This window comes from Schistocerca serialis, chromosome 2 (genome assembly GCF_023864345.2).
Source record: "Schistocerca serialis cubense isolate TAMUIC-IGC-003099 chromosome 2, iqSchSeri2.2, whole genome shotgun sequence".
NCBI lineage: Eukaryota > Metazoa > Arthropoda > Insecta > Orthoptera > Acrididae > Schistocerca > Schistocerca serialis.
Genome location: NC_064639.1, coordinates 178,044,969 through 178,067,569, shown reverse-complemented (window position 1 = coordinate 178,067,569; position 22,601 = coordinate 178,044,969). Strand labels below are relative to the sequence as shown.

The 22,601-nt window shown below is 43.6% G+C and overlaps 1 protein-coding gene across 1 annotated transcript in view; it reads right to left on the bottom strand.

Moving 5' to 3' along the window:
- Positions 1-22,601, bottom strand: part of LOC126455833 (pyrokinin-1 receptor-like) — a 541,107-nt gene that overhangs the window by 47,281 nt on the left and 471,225 nt on the right. Inside the window, exon 2 of the mRNA XM_050091595.1 lies at positions 5,464-5,681. Within this exon, the coding sequence (XP_049947552.1) occupies positions 5,464-5,681 (218 nt within the window). The remainder of the gene's footprint in view (positions 1-5,463; positions 5,682-22,601) is intronic.

Below are 22,601 nucleotides of genomic sequence, written 5' to 3'. Positions count from 1 at the left end.
GTTCCACAAGGTAGTGTTATAGGCCCTTTGCTGTTCCTTATCTATATAAGCGATTTGGGAGACAATATGAGCAGCCGTCTTAGTTTCTTTGCAGATGACGCTGTCGTTTATCGACTAATAAAGTCATCAGACGATCAAAACAAACTGCAAAACGATTTAGAGGAAATAGCGGAATTGTGCGAAAAGTGGCAGTTGACCTTAAATAACGAAAAGTATGAGTTAATCCATATGAGTGCTAAAAGGAACTCGTTAAACCTCGGTTACACGATAAATCAGTCTAATCTAAAATACATAAATTCAACTATACACCTAGTATTACAATTACGAACAACTTAAATTCGAAGGAAAATATTGTGGGGAGGGCTAACCAAAGGCTGGGTTTTATCTGCAGGACACATAGAAAATGTAACAGACCTACTAAGGAGGTTGCCTACACTACGCTTGTCCGTCCTCTTTTAGAATAAGCCGGCCGGAGTGGCCCTGCGGTTCTAGGCGCTATAGTCTGGAACCGAGCGACCGCTACGGTCGCAGGCTCGAATCCTGACTCGGGCATGGATGTATGTGATGTCCTTAGGTTAGTTAGGTTTAATTAGTTCTACGTTCTAGGCGACTGATGACCTCAGAAGTTAAGTCGCATAGTGCTCAGAGCCATTTGAACCTTTTTTTTTTTTTCTTTAGAATACTGCTGCGCGGTCTGCGATCCTTACCAGATAGGTACTGACGGAGTGTATCGAAAAAGTTCAAAGCAGGTAGCACGTTTTGTATTATCGCGAAATATGGGAGACAGTGTAACAGAAATGATACAGGATTTGGGATGGACATCATTAAAAGAAAGGCGTTTTTCGTTGCGACGGAATCTTCTCACGAAATTCCAATCACCAACTTTCTCCTCCGAATGCGAAAATATTTTGTTGGCACCGACTTACATAGGGAGGAACGATCACCAAGATAAAGTAAGGGAAATCAGAGCTCGTGCGGAAAGATATAGGTGTTCATTCTTTCCGCGCGCTATACGAGATTGGAATAATAGAGAATTGTGAAGGTGGTTCGATGAAGTCTTTGCCAGCCACTTAAATGTGATTTGCAGAGTAACCATGTAGATGTAGATGTAGATGAATGTTGTCCAGCACACTGTCCTCAGAAGCAGTAGAAATATCTGCACTTATACCCATGTACCCATTGCATCCTGTGCATGTGGCAACGGTTTGTGGACAATAACATTCCTGAACTAGATTGGCCTCTCCAGCGTTGCAGCATGTACCCAGTGGAACACCTTTGAGATGCGTCCCAAATCACTACCTTCTCTGCTTCCTTCACAAGAAAGAATTGGCTACTGGCTGCCATTCCTCCAGAGACATTCAGATACTTCATCGGAAGTGGCCCCAACAGAGTGGGCGAACGGTAGACACACATCGTATTAATTTCCGCTAACAAGTGTCCGTATACTTCAGATCAGATAATGCAGGCAGGTAGCTGCCGGCGCCGCCAAAATTGTGGCACAGCACGCAGACATGGCTGTCTCTCCCTGACTGATGGTTCAAATGGTTCAAATGGGTCTGAGCACTATGCGACTTAAAGTCTGAGGTCATCAGTCGCCTAGAACTTAGAACTAATTAAACCTAACTAACCTATGGACATCACACACATCCATGCCCGAGGCAGGATTCGAACCTGCGACCGTAGCGGTCGCTCGGCTCCAGACTGAAGCGCCTAGAGCCGCACGGCCACTCCGGCCGGCCCTGACTGATGACTCAACCTGCTCATGGCTGCTTCGCGGAAGCTTTTGCTCTGTGTAAATGGAAGGGTGAGACAGCCGTTTTGCGAAACAGTCTCGGCCAACTGATGATACTCTTCTCGGGCGTCCAGCCAGGTAATGTAGTCATCTTGACACGGTATTTAAACGGATCAACTGGTCGCCATCTTCAGGTGAGTATGCTGATGCACAGTATCGTCAGAACTGAGTTTCCAGCAGAGTTGGGCGGCTCCTTTATAGACTGTGGTCCGCCCATCGCGCGTGCGCATGCTGCAGCTTTGCGACCAAGTAGCCCACCGGTGGAGAAGTAGACAAAACGGTGCTTCCTCAATGTAATTTTCACTCTGCAGCGGAGTGTTCGATGATATGAAAGTTCCTGGCAGATTAAAATTGCGTGCCCGACCGAGACTCGAACTCGGGACCTTTGCCGGAGACGAGGTACTGGGGGATGTAAAGCTATGATGATGGGCCCTGAGTCGTGTTTGGGTAGCTCAGTTGGTAGAGCACTTTCCCGCGAAACACGAAGGTCCCGAGTTCGAGCCCCGGTCCACCACACAGTTTTAATCAGCCGGCAAGTTTCAAAACGGTGCATCACTAGCAGAACACTAACTAAAAGAATCCGCTTGTCGATACGGAGATCGTTGTTGCTTAAGATCAGAAATATCCGATTCAATATCTTAAATGTAGGGGAAAATGTATCCCAATTAATAATACTATCAGCTAATCGAGTCTCAATTGGTTCCTTTAGAACTCATTTCCAGGAGCGATCATTTGCGTCTTATTACGCAACATCCTATGTTCCTCGTTAAGACAGTTTTCTGGCAGTGCAGATTTGTCAGGAGCGAACGAGTGTGGCGATGGTGTTCTGCACATCGGACTTCATCTACACCTACACCTATATCTACATCAACACCCCGTAAGCAACGGTACGTTGCTAGGCGGAGGATGCCCTATACCACTACTAGTCATTTCCTTTCCTGTTCCACTCACAAATAGAGCGAGGGAAAGCATCTGTCTATAAGCCTCTGTATGAGCCCTACTTTCTCGAATCTTATCTTTCTGATCCCTAAGCACGATGTATGTTTGCTGCAGTAGAATCGTTCGGCAGTCAGCTTCAGATGCCGGTTCTCTAAATTTTCTCAAGCGTATCTCGAAAAGAAAGTTGGCTTCCCTCCATGGTTTCCCAGTTGTGTTCCCGAAGCGTCTCTGTAACACTTAGGTGTTTTTCGAATCTACCGGTAGCAAATCTGGCAGCCCGCCTCTGAATTGCTTCGACGTCTTCCTTCAATCCGACCTGGTACGGATCTCAAACACTCGAGCAGTACTCAAGAATAGTGAGGCGGGGTAATAATTGCTGCTTTGAAGAGCGCGCCGCAGCGCGTAGTGTGATGCAGTCACCCTCCGTTTCTGGCGGTGCCGCCGCTGTGGCAATCGCAGCTTTGGTGTCTCCCTCTGGTGGGAAAGGGGAAAGGTTGCCTGTTCACGTGCATTTAAGGGGCGCTATGAGCTCGCCAGTCGGTGAAATGGTCAGTCGGGTGAGTGAGGGGCAGTCAGTGTCTGGCTGTCGTCCGGAGTGCTAGTATGTGTAAGGCCGTCAGTCTGCTCGAGTTTGTTCAGGCAATGGTTATTGGCGGCTGGATCGATTGGTTGGTCGGTCGTGCACTGAGACACAAGATGACTTCTCCGTCTTGAGCTTCGGCACATGTGAGGTCGCCACGTCAGTCCAGTGGGCCGCGCCGTATAGAGAGGGGCCGACACGAGAGCAACAGGAGTCTATCCGCGACATCGGTCTGGCCGGTGCGAGCTGCGACGCCTTGAGACGGGAGATCGGCGCACCTTCCTGCGTCCGTTGAAGCGGCTGGCAGCGGACGGTTTGGGAGAGCGTTTTGGGGGTGCTGCGCCAGGTCTTCGCCAGACATCGCAGTTTATTAGAAGTTAAGTGATTCGTGATATGTTGTTTCATTTACTTGTTAAATTCTACTTCTTTTCTTGGTCACTCTCTCGTCCCCAGCTTGCTCGTCTGACTCCCGTCTCCATTTGTGAGGCAGTTGGTGTCTGTCTGTCAGTCTGTCGGCTCAAAAATGGTTCAAATGGCTCTGAGCACTATAGGACTCAACTGCTGAGGTCATTAGTCCCCTAGAACTTAGAACTAGTTAAACCTAACTAACCTAAGGACATCACAAACATCCATGCCCGAGGCAGGATTCGAACCTGCGACCGTGGCGGTCTTGCGGTTCCAGACTGCAGCGCCTTTAACCGCACGGCCACTTCGGCCGGCTCAGTCTGTCGGTCTGCCGTACGTTAATAGCTGCCTCTGTCATGTTTGTCGGACTCGGTGTTAACGATTTTATTGCTTGAAGTGTAACGGCCGAACTCCTGAAATATGTTTTTATCTTGCCTATCATCTTGAGAGGCGGTAAATGTGTAATGTAGAGAATGTCTGGCTAACCTTGTATATTTTATATAAGTCTGCATTTCATGGGTTTTTATTTAAATGATTATTTTAGTATATAAAGTTGCCACCCTTCCACCTCAAGAGCATTATTTTTTTTTTTTTAAATCGAGTTGCACCTTCGGTGGCAAGTTAATCTTTTATTGTTAGTGTTTTGTACCATTTCTATCCCTCCTATGCGATGCATTGTTTATGTGCTTGTGTGAGTTGTTAAAATATTTTTAGTTTAAAGTAATCTGGTGTGTTGCAGATTTGCACCAGTGTAGTCTTTCAGAGGTTGTTTTGAGCGGCCGTGTCAAAAGGGAGCGGCCAGGTTCTCACCCCGAAAGCTCATACTGTCAAAAATTTGTTCTTTCTGCCTCTGAATAAATTGTAACTTGATATTTAGCGGGTGCTTTCTGATCATAATTTTAAATCTATTTATAAAAAAAAGAAAAGAAATAAAGCTTTTCGGAATAAAATTTCCATTTCTTGAAAAAAATTTGATTTGTTTTCATCAGTTACCCACTGGCAACTACTTCCACACTCACATTGTGTGATTAAATGTGTTAATGTTCTTGATGAATCGCTAGTAAATAAAGTAAACTCTTCATAAAAGGTTTTGAAAGTAAATTCACAGTTCAAATAGGTTCACTAACGTCCTATATGTGGTCCCATTTACAGAGGAACCACTCTTTCCTAAAATTTTGCCGATAAACCGAAATTCGCCATTCGCCTTCGCTACCTCAATTCTCACACGCTCGTTCCACGACTGAATAGTATGGATAGTTCGGCCAGTATAAGCCATCGAACAACGACAAGGAATTTTGTATACTCTAAGTACGCACACCCGAGAAGAGAATCATCAGTCATTAAGCCGGAAAAGTCTACATTACCACAGTTTCGGGTAACTTTTTGTTGATTCATGTCTCGTGTAGTGCGGGCGCACCCTAAGCCAGCGATTTTTTACAGATGCGTACAGCAAAAAAATGTAAATGAGAGTGTGGCATCATTGGCTGGGACGCTGGGACGCCCCATCCGGAGAAGTTCGACCGCCAAGTGCAAGTCTTATTTCAGTCGACGCTACACTGGGAGACTTGGGCGCCGCTGATGTGGATGAAATGATGATGAGGGCAACACCCAGTCTCCGAGCGGAGAGTATCTCCAACCCACCAGAGAACCGAACCAGGGCCCGGTTGGATGGGAGGCGAGCACGTTACCACCCAGCTAAGCAGACGGGCTGCATATAGTAGAAGGTGCAGAACGAGCTTGTACCTACCTTGAAGGCCTCGCGGAACTTGTGCGACATGATCTGGTAGAGTATGGGGTTGATCGTGGTGGAGACGTAGTAGAGGATGCCCGACGTGTAGGTGACGATGGCGTAGATGAGCTCGGAAGGTCCGCGCTCGCGCTGCGCGCCCGCCGTCACGTACATGGCGACGAGCCGCTGCGCGTGGAACGGCGCCCAGCAGATGAAGAACGCCACCACCACCGCCACTGCAACACCGCCACAAAGGCACCCTGGTCAGGCACAGGCACCGCACAGAGAGGCCTGTGCCACAGGAGCGACCAGCAGCCGCAACACTGTGCCCACATAACAGCGTCAACGTGCTGTTACAGCAGCAGTTTTTCAAGCATCGTTAAATACATAGGTAAGTTACGGGTAATTCTGCAGTGCATTATCACCCATCAATCATTTGTCACTAGGCTCTGTATGTCAAGTTAATAACTTCTGACCCTTCTAGTTTCCCACCTTATTTTATTTGACTATTATTTAGCTACCAGTGTCAGCGTTTTACTACACCATCTTCATGCAACCTGGTCAAAACGGGGGTTAGCAATACTGGTATTGGCAGATTTTTGCTGCAATGATCAGGTCAACCCATGATCTCTTCAGCAGAAGTGATCGCTGTAGCAAAAATCTCCCAATACCATTATTTGTGGCCCCTGGTTTGATCAGAACCGAGGAAGAATCTTCCTACACGTCGGTCAGGAGCCTGAAGATGGCGTCGTGAATGGCCGAAACTCGTAGCCAAATAAAATAAGTTCGGAATCTAGACGGCTGAAAGGTATTCAGTTTGACATTTATCACTTGTTGTTGTTGTGGTCTTCAATCCAGAGTCTGGTTTGATGTAGCTCTCCATGCTACTCTATCCTGTGTAAGCATCTTCATCTCCCAGTACCCACTGCAACCTACATCCTTCTGAATCTGTTTAGTGAATTCATCCATTGGTCTCCCTCTACGATTTTTACTCTCCACGCTGCCCTCCAATACTAAATTGGTGATCCCTCGATGTCTCGGGACCGATGACCTCTGCAGTTGGGTCCCTTTCATCCTTAAACCAACCAACCAACCTCGATGCCTCAGAATATGCCCTATCAACCGATCCCTTCTTCTAGTCAAGTTGTGCCACAAATTTCTCTTCTCTCCAATTCTATTCAATACCTCCTCATTAGTTATGTGATCTACCCATCTAATCTTCAGCATTCTTCTGTAGCACCACATTTCGAAAGCTTCTATTCTCTTCTTGTCTAAACTATTTATCGCCCACGTTTCACTTCCATACATGCCTACACTCCATACTAATACTTCCTGACACTTAAATCTATATTCGATGTTAACAAATTTCTCTTCTTCTGAAACGCTTTCCTTGCCATTGCCAGTCTACATTTTATATCCTCTCTACTCGACCATCATTAATTATTTTGCTCCCCAGATAGCAAAACTCATGTCTCTCGACTCTTACAACCGCCATCTGATATCTGTACAAATTGTAAATAGCGTTTCGCTCCCTGTATTCTACCCCTGCCACCTTCAGAATTTGAAAGAGAGTGTTCCAGTCAACAGTGTCAAAAGCTTTCTCTAAGTCTACAAATGCTATAAACATAGGTTTGCCTTTCCTTAATCTATCTTCGAAGATAAGTCGTAGGGTCAGTAGTGACTCACGTGTTCCTATATTTCTACGGAATCCAAACTGATCTTCCCCGACGTCGGCTTCTACCAGTTTTTCCATTCGTCTGTACAGAATTCGCGTTAGTATTTTGCAGCCGTGACTTATTAAACTGATAGCTCGGTAATTCTCGCATCTGTCAACGCCTGCTTTCTTTGGGATTGGGATTATTATATTCTTCTTGAAGTCTGAGGGTATTTCGCCTGTCTCATACGTCTTGCTCACTAAATGGTAGAGTTTTGTTAGGCCTGGCTCTCCCAAGGCTCTCATTAGTTCTAATGGCATGTTGTGTACTCACGGGGTCTTGTTTCGATTCAGGTCTTTCAGTGCTCTGTCAAACTCTTGACGCAGTATCATATTGTAAGGTAACAGGGGATAATATGGAACTCTTTCAAGTAATTTAAAATTTAAAGCACAGCAGCAGAGATAATATGCTGGGCAAAATAGACCGGCAAATACTTGTTTTGTGTTTTGATGGGCGTTGTAGTTCCATTGCATAGTGTTTGAATTTTCTTTCAATTGCAACGAATTATATAAGTGTGGTGATAATTCGTAAAATTATATAATGTATTTAGAATTAAGTATTTAAATATTATAAAATGCTGTAAACGAATTGTGGCCATGTTTAGGGATTATTTTGTCTAGTGTGGTGTCATGTGACCTGACTCAGGACTGTGGATATGAGCAGGAATACGAGGTCTTGGGTCGTTGGCCGTTGTGGTGGCGAGTTGGGGAGCGGCAAAGTTCCGCGAGTGCAAGCATGGACGCCAGGGTATGCGAAGGAACAAAGTGAAAGTGTGTGGGTGTGAGACAAACAGTGTACGAATTGCACCGATTATTCTTTGTGAACTTAAAAATGCATGGCCACAACGTTAAAGTGTTTCTTTTGAATAAATAAGTTTCAGTCTGAACGTGTATAGTTCAGTTCACTGCTCTTCAAAAGCCAGCCAATATCAGACAATAGGGGCGCAAATGGAACCGTTTACTACCAACCCCCTTTACAGATGAGCCACGTGAAAAATAGGTAGTAAACGAGCAAGAGTTCAATTGCAATATCTCCCATTTCATCTTCATTTACATTCTCTTCCATTCTCGTCAAGAAGATCGCCCTTGTGTAGACCCTCTGTATACTCCTTCCATCTCTCTGCTTTCCCTTCTTTGCTTAGTACGGGTTTCCATCTGTGCTCTTGATATTCATGCAAGTCGTACTCTTTTCTCCAAAGGTCTCTTTAATTTTCCTGTAGGCAGTATCTATCTTACCCTTAGTGATATGTGCCTCTACATCCTTACATTTGTCCTCTAACCATCCCTGCTTAGCCATTTTGCACTTCCTGTCGATCTCATTTTTGAGGCGTTTGTGTTCCTTCCTGCCTGCTTCAGTTACTGCATTTTTGTTTTTCCTCCTTTATCACTAGAGATTGCGAAAACGTGTCCATACATCTGAAATATCGGTACTTTCAATTATGCAATGTTCATATTTTTACAAAAATACGAGGGGCATTTAATAAGCAATGCAACACATTATTTCCGAAAGCAGATTGGTTTTACTCAGGATTCCAATACATCATGTCGTTCCCCATTCTTCTGGCTACAAATCCGTATTTCTTAACATCGTTTCAGTTCAGTGCGACGTATTTGGAGGGCCTACTTACGCCATCGTTTTGTGAGGGCCTGTAGGATGGCATGATGCCTCTCTGTTGATCGACGTCTTCCTGCATCAATAACCTCCCCATCATCCACGTACTACTACGCGCAGAATGCATCCTCCACTGAAATAAACAGATGGATGTCTGAAGGTGAGATATCCAGCTGTAGGTTGGATGACGAAGCACCGTCCAACGAAGTTTTGTGAGCTCCTGTCATGTGAGCAGACTTGGGAGAGGCCTTGCGTTGTCTTGCAGACGGTGAAGTCGATTACATTATTGTGGTGAGGAACGCGCCGAACTCGTTTCTTCAATTCCCTGAGGGTACCACAATACACTTTCGAGTTGATCATGACACAGCGAGGGAGGACATTAAACAGAATTTCTCTTTTGTTCATTGCCTGGTTTCCGTAGACGTTGTACAAGCGCCTGTTTACTTGTTGGTGGCAAAAATGCGCTACCCTAAATCGGCACCGAGACAATTGTGGTGCACAACGGGCCATAAATGACAGCAGCGAACGATAGCTACTGATATGTGCACTGTGTGATTAAAAGTATTCGGACACCTGCCTGAAAATGACAAGTTCGTGGAGTCCTCCATCGGTAATGCCGGATTTCAATACGGTGTTGGCCCACCCTTAGCCTTGATGACAGCTTTCACTCTCGCAGGCATACGTTCAATCATGCGCTGGAAGGTTTCTTGGGGAATGGCAGCGCAAGCTTCTCCAAGTGCTGCACTGACGAGAGGTATCGAAGTCGGTCGGTGACGCCTGGCACGAAGTCGGCGTTCCAAACATCCCAAAGGTGTTCTGTAGGATTCACGTCGGGGCTCTGTGCAGGCCAGTCCATTGTAGGGATGTTATTATCGTGTAACCACTCCGCCACAGGCCGTGCAATACGAACAGGTGTTCGATCGTGTTGAAAGATACAATCGCCATCCTCGAATTGCTCTTCAATAGTGGGAAACACGAAGGTGCTTATAACAGCAGTATAGGCCTGTGCTGTCATAGTGCAACGCAAAAGAACAAGGAGTGCAAGCCCCTTCCCTGAAAAACACGACATCGCCATAACACTAACGCCTCCAAATTTTACTGTTGGCTCTACACACGCTGGTGGGTAACGTTCGTCACTCACAAAACATTTTTCCACTGTTCAGTCGTACAATGTTTACGCTCCTGACACAAGCGAGGCGTCGACTGACATTTACCGGCGTGATGTGTGGTGTAAGACCAGCCGCTCGACCATGAAATCCACGTTATCTTACCTCCCGCCTAACTCTTATAGTACTTGCAATGGATCCTGATGCAGTTTAGAATTACTGTGTAGTGGTTAAAATGGCTCTAAGCACTATGGGACTTAACATCTGAGGTCATCAGTCCCCTAGCCTTATAACTACTTAAAACTAACTAACCTTAGGACATCACACACATCCACGCCCGAGCAGAATTCGAATCTGCTACTGTAGTAGCAGCGCAGTTCCGGATTGAATCGCCTAGAACCGCTTGGCCACAGCGGCCGGCCCTGTGTAGTGGTCAGGATAGATGTCTGCCTATTACACATTACGACCCTCTTGAACGGTCGACGGTCTCAGTCAGTCAGCAGGCGAGGTCGGCCTGTACGCTTTTGTGCTGTACGTCTCCCTTCACGTTTCCACTTCACTATCACATCGGAAACAGTGGACCTAGGGATGTTTAGGAGCGTGGAAATCTCCCGTGCAGACGTATGACACAAGTGATACCCAATCACCTGACCACAGCCGATGTCAGCGAATTCCGCGGAGCGCCCCATTCTGCTCTCTCACGATGTCTAATGACTACCGATGTCGCCGGTATGGAGTACTTGGCACAAGGTGGCAGCACAAGGCACCTAATATGAAAAACGTATGTTTTTGCGGTTGTCCGGATACTTTTAATCAGATAATGTATCTTCAACCACCGTTGAGCGAATGGTGCTGCGAATGGGGCTCCATAGCAGGCGTCTATTTTACACCGATGCTGACTGCTGTGCATCGACGACAAAGGGTGGACTTGGCACGCCGATATTGCAAAGAGACGCGACAGATCAATCGTGTTTTATGCCCCATCGGACAGATGGCCTTTGGCGTGTACGGCGTTAAACATCTGAAAGCTAGCAACCTGAAACAATCGGCGGAAGAATCCAGGCCGGAGGAAGGTGCGCTATGGTCTAGGAAATGTCTTCACGGCATTCCCTAAGTGATCGCGTCGTTCTGGAAGGCACAAAGGATGAACACACGGCACAGTGACATCTACCAGCAGGACAATGTTACGTGTGACGCTGCTCGCAGTGTACATGCGTCGTTCGAAGAGCATCAAGATGAGTTTGCCGGGCTCGCCTGCCCACCAGACTCAGCAAATTTAAACCCACTTGAGGATCCGTGGGAGCACCTTCATCGGGCTCTTCGTATCACGGATTCTCAACCGAGAAATCTAATGCAGCTGGCTACAGCACTGGAGTTGGAATGGATCCATTTCCTCTTTGGTACCTTCCAGAAGCTCACAGATTCTCTTTCTGCACGTCTCGCAGCGGTCCGTGATACATAAGGTAGTTTTTCAGGCTTTTGACAGGTGGTCACATTAATGTGAATGGACAGTTCATAACTCTACTTATTATATTCTTTTACTAGGTGTTTCACGCAAATAATGACTGTTCTTTTGATACTTCCTGCCAAATATACTTAACAAAACTAAATTCTATTATGAAGTATTACTGGCATCAGATTGACAAATGACAATAACGAAGATCATAGACAATGCTAGATTCATAAATAGCCGAGTGAGTATCACTCCTCATTTGAGATAACGTCAAAAAGTTAGAGAAGTGCTCCAAGCAGATACATTGAAAATTACGCTCAACGTCAGAAGTCACAGGAATTTCACATTGTACACGATGGAACTGTTTACGGTTTCGTCTAACAATGTCAGCCACATTTCTTGGCTTCACTCTCCGACCATGGTAACTAAGAAGGTGTAACTGCAAAAGCACGGAATTTTCCGTAGCTAGCGAGTTTTGCTACAGAATTGCATCACAGCAAATGTGACAATTCTACAACTAGACTATCTTCTCCACACAGAATTTGCAATCTCTACAATATTAAGTTTAATCACGAGCTTGAAAGCTACTTTCTTATAGAATCTCACAGAAAGTTTACATACAGAAAGAACTATTTACTTTGGAAATCTAAATTAATTAACAAGATTTGGTACGTAGGACATCCGCGTCTGAGAGGCATGATGATTAACTTAGACAGATCCGCTTATGTCGTATTAATATTTATTTATTTAAACAAGGAACGGTTTCGAGATTTAGAAATCCCATCTTCAGGAATACGAAATTCACTTGAAGATAGGATTTTAAAATCTCGAAACAGGTCGGCGTGTAAATAAATGCCTGCCAGGTTGGCCGAGCGGTTCTACGCGCTACATTCCGGAACCGCACGACCGCTACGGTCGCAGGTTCGAATCCTGCCTCGGGCATGGATGTGTGTGATGTCCTTAGGTTAGTTAGGTTTAAGTAATTCTAAGTTCTAGGGGACTGATGACCTCAGAAGTTAAGTCCCATAGTGCTCAGAGCCATATGAACCATTTCTTGTGAATAAACATTTGTGTTACTGAAGCAGATCTCTCTAAATTAATTATAAATTAACAAAGTTCAATATAAGGGACACGCGCTATAAATTTTCTTTATTCTAAAAGCAATGAAAAGTTACAGAATTTACCAATAAAAATTAAATATAATTCTCAAAACTACATGTGTGTAAATTAAGAGTTATGGACCTTTCAAAAATTAACATAAATAGTATTATAGTCCTACCTCAAAAGTAACAACTTGTCTCCTATAAGGAAAACTTTTTTCATACATAGTAAATTCAGTAAGTCGAACATCAGTATTTGGTAGCCGGTACATCGTATGTATCGGCGTCACTCTGAAGATTTATTAATGTTTGAGAAATGTTTGCCATTTGTATTCACGGTAACCACATACCAGCAACAGATTCTGCACGTTTTGCAAGAATCGACCTGTGTCTTTACACAACCATGGTTTTACTCCGTCAATATATGACGATGTTTTGCTACGCCCTTTCCATTTGCATTTGCTCTTTTCTTGGTAATGCTCTACGTTGGTCACTAACGTATGTGTCTTTCTTTTATATGGTTAGGGCGTTCATTCTTGAACAGATCACTTACACAATGATATCTGATACGTCATCAGAATGCAAAGAGTACAAAAATTGAAAACTTAAATAATTCTTCCTAGAGCCATACAGACAGGCTTACTTGACGATGGTCTTATGTGTTGAATTTAGTACTTTTTTTCAGTGTACATATTCATTTTCAGTTAACCAATAATGTCAAAAAAACGAAAAAAACGCAGCTGTACTCCTAAGTCTCCACACACCCACACACCCACCCACCCACACCCACTCACACACACACACACACACACACACACACACACACACACACACATATATATATGTGTGTATATATTTATTTGTTAACAGGGTCGCCGGCAGCTGCGTGTGTAGCGTAAGAGTCTTTTAATAGTGAAGTATATATATATATACGAAAAACCACCTTTTGTATCACAGACCGCTGCGAGACGTGCAGAAAGAGAATCTGTGAGCTTCTGGAAGGTACCAAAGAGGAAATGCATCCATTCCAACTCCAGTGCTGTAGCCAGCTGCTACTCCAAGAAGAAATGCACATGATAAACGGGTATATATATATATATATATATATATATATTCTCTTGCAACCGCATTTACATTAATTAAAAATGCGTCCCCAAATTGGTCTTACGTACCCGTCCAGTCTAGTTTTCTGTATACTGACAGGACCTGAAGGTGAGTGTCAGGAAATCAATATCATAGAGCAGTGTCACGTAACTAGCACTGTGCAGTACAAAATTGTATTTATTTGTTAACAGGGTCGCCGGCAGCTGCGTGTGTAGCGTAAGAGTCTTTTAATAGTGAAGTTAATTGTTCAAAACTCGGTACTAACTCATCCTTTCTTTTATTTTCAGTTACATATTCATTATCAAATGGAAATGTTAATGAACAAATATTAAATCATAATTTTTCGTAAAAATAACTTATTTTTATTCACGTATTTAAACAAGAAAAAATTACATATCAAGGGTACATGTCAATCTCTGGAATTTTTATATATTATCTCCGTTTTGATGTTTTGCATTTTTGTACCAAATTAGAATGCACTGTGAATACTCGCATTTTTCTGGCGCTTAGTAATTACAGATAGAAAGATTTTAATTTCATTAAAAGAAATTCTGCTGCAAGATGCCTTTGAGGCGAGAGAGCCTTCGGAAAAATAATTAGGGATGGTGCTGTCGCCACAGATGGCCTGGCGGTGTGAAGGAAACCAAAGTGTTCAGTTTGATGTCCGTTTCGTTTGGACTGTTCTCAATTAAACATTTGCTTTGCTCTTGTTTCATATACTGCAGTAAGGACTGAGTTTGCACTCACATAAACTGAGAGAAAGTGAGAGAGGCATTCATGAAAGCTGCAATGGGTTTGTGTTGATGGTGTGATAATAACAAGCATATAAGGCATCTTCCTGACCACCTATTCTGCAACACAAGGTAATTTTTTTTCCTTTGCGGCCCGCAGTGTAAAATATGTCTTGCAGTGACATGATTACGATAATGACGTATCAGTTACACTTTTCTTTAAATGAGTTTTATTCCTTAAGTCACAGTGAGCTCATTTCGGCTTACTGCCGTCGCCAAGTGTTCCGTAAATACGTGACGGTATTGATATTGTAAACTATGATCTTAAAGGTACTATATATTGGATTGGGTTTTTTACCTTGCGTGAAATATCAATGTTGCAATACACTGTCTTTGAGAAATCAGTATTTAGACATTATATGGACGTTAGTACTGTTATATCCGAATTTTAGACCTATATTAGTCAGTTTTTGTGCGTCATTTTCCCTCTTGATAGCTTGAATGACAGTGGGTTACATGTCTACATAGATAGCACTAGAAAAAGGTGATACGTGGAAATTCGGTTATGTTTTCATTATTTTCTTAGAATTGGTTCTGATTCTGTTACGACGTCTGTGTGTTACTTAGTAAATGTTACTATGCATGTGTGTCACTTAGTAAATACGTAACTGTTACTAAGTATGTGTCGTACTTAGTAACTGACACACATACTTAGTAACAGCATAAACGCTGTACTAGAATGATATAGTACCAATAAAGCAATACAAATAATAAACCGTAACAAAAATATTAGGTAAAAATAAAAAATTACAATAGAACATAATAAGCTCAACAGAAACCGGACGATAGGTAAAAATCACAATCAGGACCAAACCTAAGTCAACAATCAAAACGTAACTGGATTTCTGCGCATCACCTACTTCTAGTGCTAAATACACTACTGGCCATTAAAATTGCTACTCCAAGAAGAAATGCACATGGTAAACGGGTATTCACTAAACAAATATATTATACTAGAACTGACATATGATTACAATTTCACGCAATTTCACCGAGCGAGGTGGCGCAGTGGTTAGCACACTGGACTCGCATTCGGGAGGACGACGGTTCAATCCCGTCTCCAGCCATCCTGATTTAGGTTTTCCGTGATTTCCCTAAATCGTTTCAGGCAAATGCCGGGATGGTTCCCTTGAAAGGGCACGGCCGATTTCCTTCCCAATCCTTCCCTAACCCGAGCTTGCGCTCCGTCTCTAATGACCTCGTTGTCGACGGGACGTTAAACACTAAGCACCACCACCACTTCACGCAGTTTGGATGCATAGATCCTGAGAAATCAGTACCCAGAACAACCACCTCTGGCCGTAATAACGGCTTGGATACGCCTGGACCTTGAGTCAAACAGAGCTTGGATGGCGTGTACAGGTATAGCTGCCCACGCAGCTTCAACACGATACCACAGTTCATCAAGAGTAGTGACTGGCGTATTCTGAGGAGCCAGTTGCTCGGCCACCATTGATCAGATGTTTTCAATTGGTTAGAGATCTGGAGAATGTGCTGGCCAGGGTAGCAGTCGAACATTTTCCGTATCAAGAAAGGCCCGTACAGGACCTGCAACACGCGGTCGTGCATTATCCTGCTGAAATGTAGGGTTTCGCAGGGATCGAATGAAGGATAGAGCCAAGGGTCGTAACACATCTGAAATGTAACGTCCACTGTTCAAAGTGCCGTCAGTGCGAATAAGAGGTGACCGAGACGTGTAACCAATGGCACCCCATACCATCACGCCGGCTGATACGCCAGTATGGCGATGACGAATACAGGCTTCCAATGTGCGTTCACCGCGATGTCGCCAAACACGGATGCGACCATCATGATGCTGTAAACAGAACCTCGATTCATCCGAAGAAATGACGTTTTGCCATTCGTGCACCCAGGTTAGTCGTTGAGTACACCATCGCAGGCGCTCCTGTCTGTGATGCAGCGTCAAGGGTAATCGCAGCCATGGTCCCCGAGCTGATAGTCCATGCTGCTGCAAACGTCGTCGAACTGTTCGTCCAGATGGTTGTTGTCTTGCAAACCTCCCCATCTGTTGACTCAGGGATCGAGACGTGGCTGCACGATCCGTTAGATCCATGCGGATAAGATGCTTGTCATCTCGACTGCTATCGATACTAGGCCGTTGGGATCCAGCACGGCATTCCGTATTACCCTCCTGAACGCACCGATTCCATATTCTGCTAACAGTCATTGGATCTCGACCAACGCGAGCAGCAATGTCGCGATACGATGAACCGCAATCGCGATAGGCTACAATCCGACCTTTATCAATGTCGGAAACGTGATGGTACGCATTTCTCTTCCTTATTCGAGGCATCACAACAACGTTTCACTAGGCAACGCCGGTCAACTGCTGTTTGTGTATGAGAAATCGGTTGGAAACTTTCCTCATGTCAGCACGTTGTAGGTGTCGCCACTGGCGCCAGCCTTATGTTAATGCTCTGAAAAGCTAATCATTTGCATATCACAGAATCTTCTTCCTGCCGGTTAAATTTTACGTCTGTGGCACGTCGTCTTCGTGGTGTAGCAATTTTAATGGTCAGTAGTGTATGTGAAGATGTAATTTCGCTGATCCACACTCATCCAAGCCGTCAAGAGGGAAGATGCTGCTCAAAAACTGTCTAATCTAAATCTTAAAATCACATATATCCGTACGCCTACGAAGAACGCCCACGTAGCGTCTAAATACAGATTCTTCAAAGATGGCGTATGGCAGCGTCGATAGTACACAAAAGGTAAAGTCACTAAATGAATTTATAAAACCTTTATTATTGTAGTTATAGCTTACAGTATCTATGACCTGTTAACGTATATACAGAACACCTAACATTGAAAACATTCCGAAGTGAGCTCACTGTGTTTTACGCAATAAAACCCATATAAAGATCAGTGAAGCTGGTATGTTGTTACCGTAAAAAGGTACGGTGTTTCTTCATTTGACGAACCGCAGAGATATACTGGACGGTGTGGCTGCTTAGGCAATGTTATCGAATGAGTAGACCACCTCCATAGCTGAGTGATCAGCGGGGTAGACTGGCGCCAACTAAAAAGACTTGCCCCTGGCGATCGGTCTGCTCGATAGGAGGCCGTGGCCACACGCACATTTGGTTTCATCGAATGAGTAGAAGAGTACACTCGCGTTTACGACTGATCTTGGTCAGAATCCGCATCTTTTCTGATCCGTGAACAGATTTAGAAAGCCAGTGTTTCATTCACCAGACGGTTTCGCATCCTACATGTTTTTCAAATACGCTTTATGGAGCAGATATGTATATGATTCTGATGAGGACACCACGTGTATCATGTAACGTTAATCTGATTGTTCTGTGTAGAATCTTTGTGCTTTTCGAATGAAATAACAGTTTCAAAGAAAATCTCAGGTTTTTTATTGCTATATCGTTCCTATCGTCAGTATAATTAAAAATTATTAAACTACTTTTGCAGGACAGTGAGGCTTGCAGTGTCTCCATATGTAGAGGTAATTACTGTACTACTATCGTGTTCTAGTTGCCGCGATAGTTCAATTGGAACCACTTCTGCTTCGAGAAGTTTATTCAAATATCAAGCATCTTTCAGCACCAAAAACTTAATTTCAGAGCACGGAAAGTAAGTTTGCCTCAAGAGTTTCATTAAACAGCCGTTTCGTCGTAGCGTTGTTATATGCTTTTACAACGTTACATTACTAGATCACCATACTCAATAGTATTTCATTCATGACACCAAGACAATCGCTGTTGCGTTATGTATAATGAATTGTTCCTGAGGATAAAATGGCTCTGAGCACTGAGGGACTTAACTTCTGAGGTCATCATTCCCCTATAACTTAAAACTACTTACACCTAACTAACCTAAGGACATCACACACATCCATGCCCGAGGCAGGATTTGAACCTGCGACCGTAGCGGTCACGCAGTTCCAGACTGTAGCGCCTAGAACTGCTCGGCCACGCCGGCCGGCATTCCTGAGGACAGTCAGATCGCGTAATAACATTGAATCATTGGGATTTCAGCCTTTTGTTAAGATGGCATCTTTAATCAGAACGATTTCAAGTGGAACATTAATGTTCATCGCTGCTAAGAAAGTCACATATATTTTAACAGAAACGATGCAACGAGTCCATAGATTCCATATCTCATCCGTCTCCTCTAAGTCTTATATATGAGGGCTGTTCGGAAAGTAAGGACCGATCGATTGAGAAATTGAAACCACAGTGTAACTCCGATGAAGCTATGCAGTGCTGTGTTTGTATCTAGAATGCGGGTCGATCACATAGCGTCGCTCTTTTCAGTTCCGAGGGCACAGTATGCACGCAAAGATGCCTAGAAAATAGTGTCTCCCTTCATGTATGAGGATCTGCTGGGAGATTCCGCCTGATGCCATGCAGCCCACATAATACAACCGTCAGGCGTTTCCTTCTTCATGACAATTCTCGGCAGCACTCGGCAGGGTCAATGATGATGCTCCTGCAGCGTTTTCGACGGTAACTGTTTGATCACCCATAATACAGCCCATAATCGGCTCCCACTGAGTTCTAGCTCTGCTCACGTGAGCCTCTGTCTATGAAGACAACATTCTGGCACACAGAACAAGCTACAGACCGGGGTAGAGTATTCGCGGGCAGGACTGGCGACTATTTCTGTGATGAGGGTGTTGGAAAGATGTCACAACACTATCTCTAAATCGGAGCGGCGACAATGTCCAGAAGTAGCTGGGAGGTATACCTAACCGCTACAGATGAAGCGTTTTTGATTTTCGCGGTGGCTTTTAATTCGCTACCGAGCACTTCTTAGTTTTTGAATGGCCCTCGTATAAAACATTATTTCGTCTTATAAATGAATTCAGATACCAGCAACTTCGGCAATAAATTAAAATGTTTTGTATTTAACAGCGCTGGGATGCACTGTAATCTTAAAAAATGTTTTTCTTTCGATTTTTTTTTTTTTTTTTTTTTTTTTTTTTTTTTTTTTTTTTTTTTTTTTTTTGTGGTTGAGGGGTGGGTGCCATTCAGTAAGGTCCCTTTGTAAGTGTTATCGCGAAGTAAAGGCAAGGCAGTGCTCTGCCGCCGATGAACCGTAACTTTGAAAAATAAAACTGTATCTTCGTCCTCGGAGCCGCTAGAAGAGTTGAGTGCTGCCGAAGCGGCGTCTACTGCGGAGTCTCGGAGCTGTGGGAGGAGTGTTTTGAGGGGTGACAGGAGGCGAGATTGCCTGCGCGGGCAATTTTGGCCGACGAAGTACGTGTGTATGTGTGTGTGTGTGTGTTGTGTATGTGTGTGTTTGTGTATGTGTGAACTGTGGGCATGCGCCAGCGTAGGACGTTGTTTGTTCGATCTCTAAGTCTTCTGCTTTTTGACGAAACACCATCAATTCCTTTCAGCACTTTGAACATGCGCGCAAAAAATATACTGTTGCATCTGCCAAGTCTCTAAACGGCATTCGTCATCGGCTATCCTAGAGCTCCTACATAACAGGCTGAAACACCCGCCATGTTTCCTCCGGCTCTCAGGATTCACTTGTGTTTTCCTTGTGGTTGGTTAATCTGTTCAAGCAACTTTTTACGGTATTTCTTATAAAATATTTAATATTGCATGTATGAAGCGAACCAAACATTAATTAAGGATTATAGAGACATTTAGACTGCCCTTTTCATATAACCAAAAAATTGAAATTTAATATTACACGGCTATAAAAGCGTAGACTCGCAACTTGTATAATAGTTTGTAAATATTAAATGTAATGAGTTAAGAACTCCGAACCAGTGTCTTCAGATATGTTAAGACCGGTTCCCACTACAGCGCGGCAGGGTGGCGTGCGGCAACGGCAGCGGCAAGCGCTTTCCGCTTTGATGTGGCGGCTCGCGTAATTGGCGTTCCCTTCTGGAATCGGCAGACTCCAGAAGTGGCCAATGACGGACCGCCAGCGACGTACGGTTTGCGACACACTTAACCGCCCGGTGTGTTTGATTAACTATATCGTGCACCTACATGAAGGAAAGACGAAGTTGGGTGAAGAAATACTAATTTTTCATTTTCTGTACAGTGCACTCTTTCACATATTTCATTATTCATGTTTTCTCATTTCACCATAAACAGATTTCATGACTACCGTTCATGATTTTTCTCTGTCTCATAACACACAGAAACAACGCGCGATGAAAGGTTAGGTTAGTGTTGTTTAACGTCCCGTCGACAACGAGGTCATTAGAGACGGAGCGCAAGCTCGGGTTAGGGAAGGGTGGGGAAGGAAGTCGGCCGTGCCCTTTCAAAGGAACCATCCCGGCATTTGCCTGAAACGATTTAGGGAAATCACGGAAAACCTAAATGAGGATGGCTGGCGACGGGATTGAACCGTCGTCCTGCCGATTGCGAGTCCAGTGTGCTATCCACTGCGCCACCTCGCTCGGTCGCGCGATGAAAGAGATTATTCAGATAATTAAGAGAGACGAAAATTTAAGATGTGATACGGTAGCAGGTACAGGAAGAGAAAACAATAACAACACAAAGGCTTGGGGGAAGGAATGAAAGGGAAAGCCACCTCATAGAATTTCGCACAGAGCATAATGTAATCATCGTCAATACCTTCCTTAAGAATCATGAAAGAATAATACATATTTGGAATAGAGATTTTGAAACCAGACTAAAATGTAAGACACTTCCCGGTGCAGACGCAAATCGGCAATAATTTATTGGTTACAAGCTGCAGTTTACAACTAAAGAGACAGTAAACGGTAGCAAATTAACGAGATGGAACTTGAATAACTCAAAGCCAACAGTTTTTCGATAAAGGTACCGTAATGCAACGAAAGACCGAAACAGAGGAAGGAATCCACTACAATACGAATGGATATCTTTGAGAGAAGAAATGGTGAAATCAGCAGAGGACGTGAATGGGAAAAAGGTACCGCAGAAATCGTTCGAAAAAAAAAGTTTTATATTAAATTTAATGGACAACAGGGGAAAATATAAAAATGCAGCAAATAAAGTAGGCCATGTGGAATAGAAATGTTTAAAAATGACGCTGACAGGGAGCCAAAAATCGCAACGCGATTTTGCACTTGGAAAATATAGGAGAATAAAAATGAGAAAAAAGAAAGAAAACTTTGCTCAAAGGAGAAGCAGCTGTCGAGAACTCATTTGACGAGCCTTAACTAAGCAAATAAGAGAAGGCTAGATACTGGGAGGAAAATGTAGAGAGGAGAGGGGGAAAGTTATACAAACTAACATGAGCACAATGTTAGATTCCTGTGAAAGGTCTGAGCACGCAAGGCAATACTGATCCTACCACATAGCTAAGTAGACAGACTGAAGAACGGCAAAACTGTGTTTATGTCATTTACATGTTTAGAGAAAGGTTTTAACAATCTTAATTGAGAAACATTCTTTGAAGGTCTGGAGAAAAGGAACAAACAAACGTTAATTTTCAGCATATAATTCTTTAGGTTGACAAGATGCACATAAACAAACAAAACAGGAAGAGACATGAGGTGAACAAACTGTAGTTGCGACTTTAAATCAGAGGTTTCGGTAAAATGTCTATCGCTAGCGGCAGAAGAAAATATAATACTAGAACAGCTAAATGAAGCAAGAAAGCAGAAATGGATGGACCTGACGTCTAGTTTAAATTTCACTCATTCAAGCAGAAAGTTATGGGGATTATTAAGAAAACATGCCACTGCAAACAACGTCTGCAATCAGCAACCGAAGATTAGGCCATCAGAACTGGCACTACACATAAAGTCAAGAGTTGAGAAGGTCCCTGTAGACACAACCATTAAAGAAAAAGTATCTATGTTTAGTTGTTTGTCTCAAACAATTAATTACACCTGAGTTAATGAGATTCTCAAGTATTTAGGTTAGATTTCTTTTCGTGTTCAGAAGTCATGCAATTCGATTCGGAATTGTGTCGTAGTGAAGCGGAGTTGATGTTGCAACGACTCATTCACCACTCCACTCCTGTGAGCCGATTAAACGTACTCAACTGAAGAAATTGTGCTTTCACATATGTTTGTAAACCTGAAAAAAAAATTTAATTTAAGTCTGAAGTCTGTGATTTTTGGGTACCGATCTTGTGGCACAATTAAGGAACTTTGGTTATTTTTTTATTTTTTGGATAGCATGAGTGGATCATTTTGTAACTTGCAGACTTCTTATCTAAGATAGCTAATTTTCCATAGATTACGAAACAAAGTGATATCCGGCTCGACGCATTTCTAATCCTTATAACAACTATGAGACTCATTACAGATTTCACCAACAGTGGAAGTAAAACTTGAAAATTTT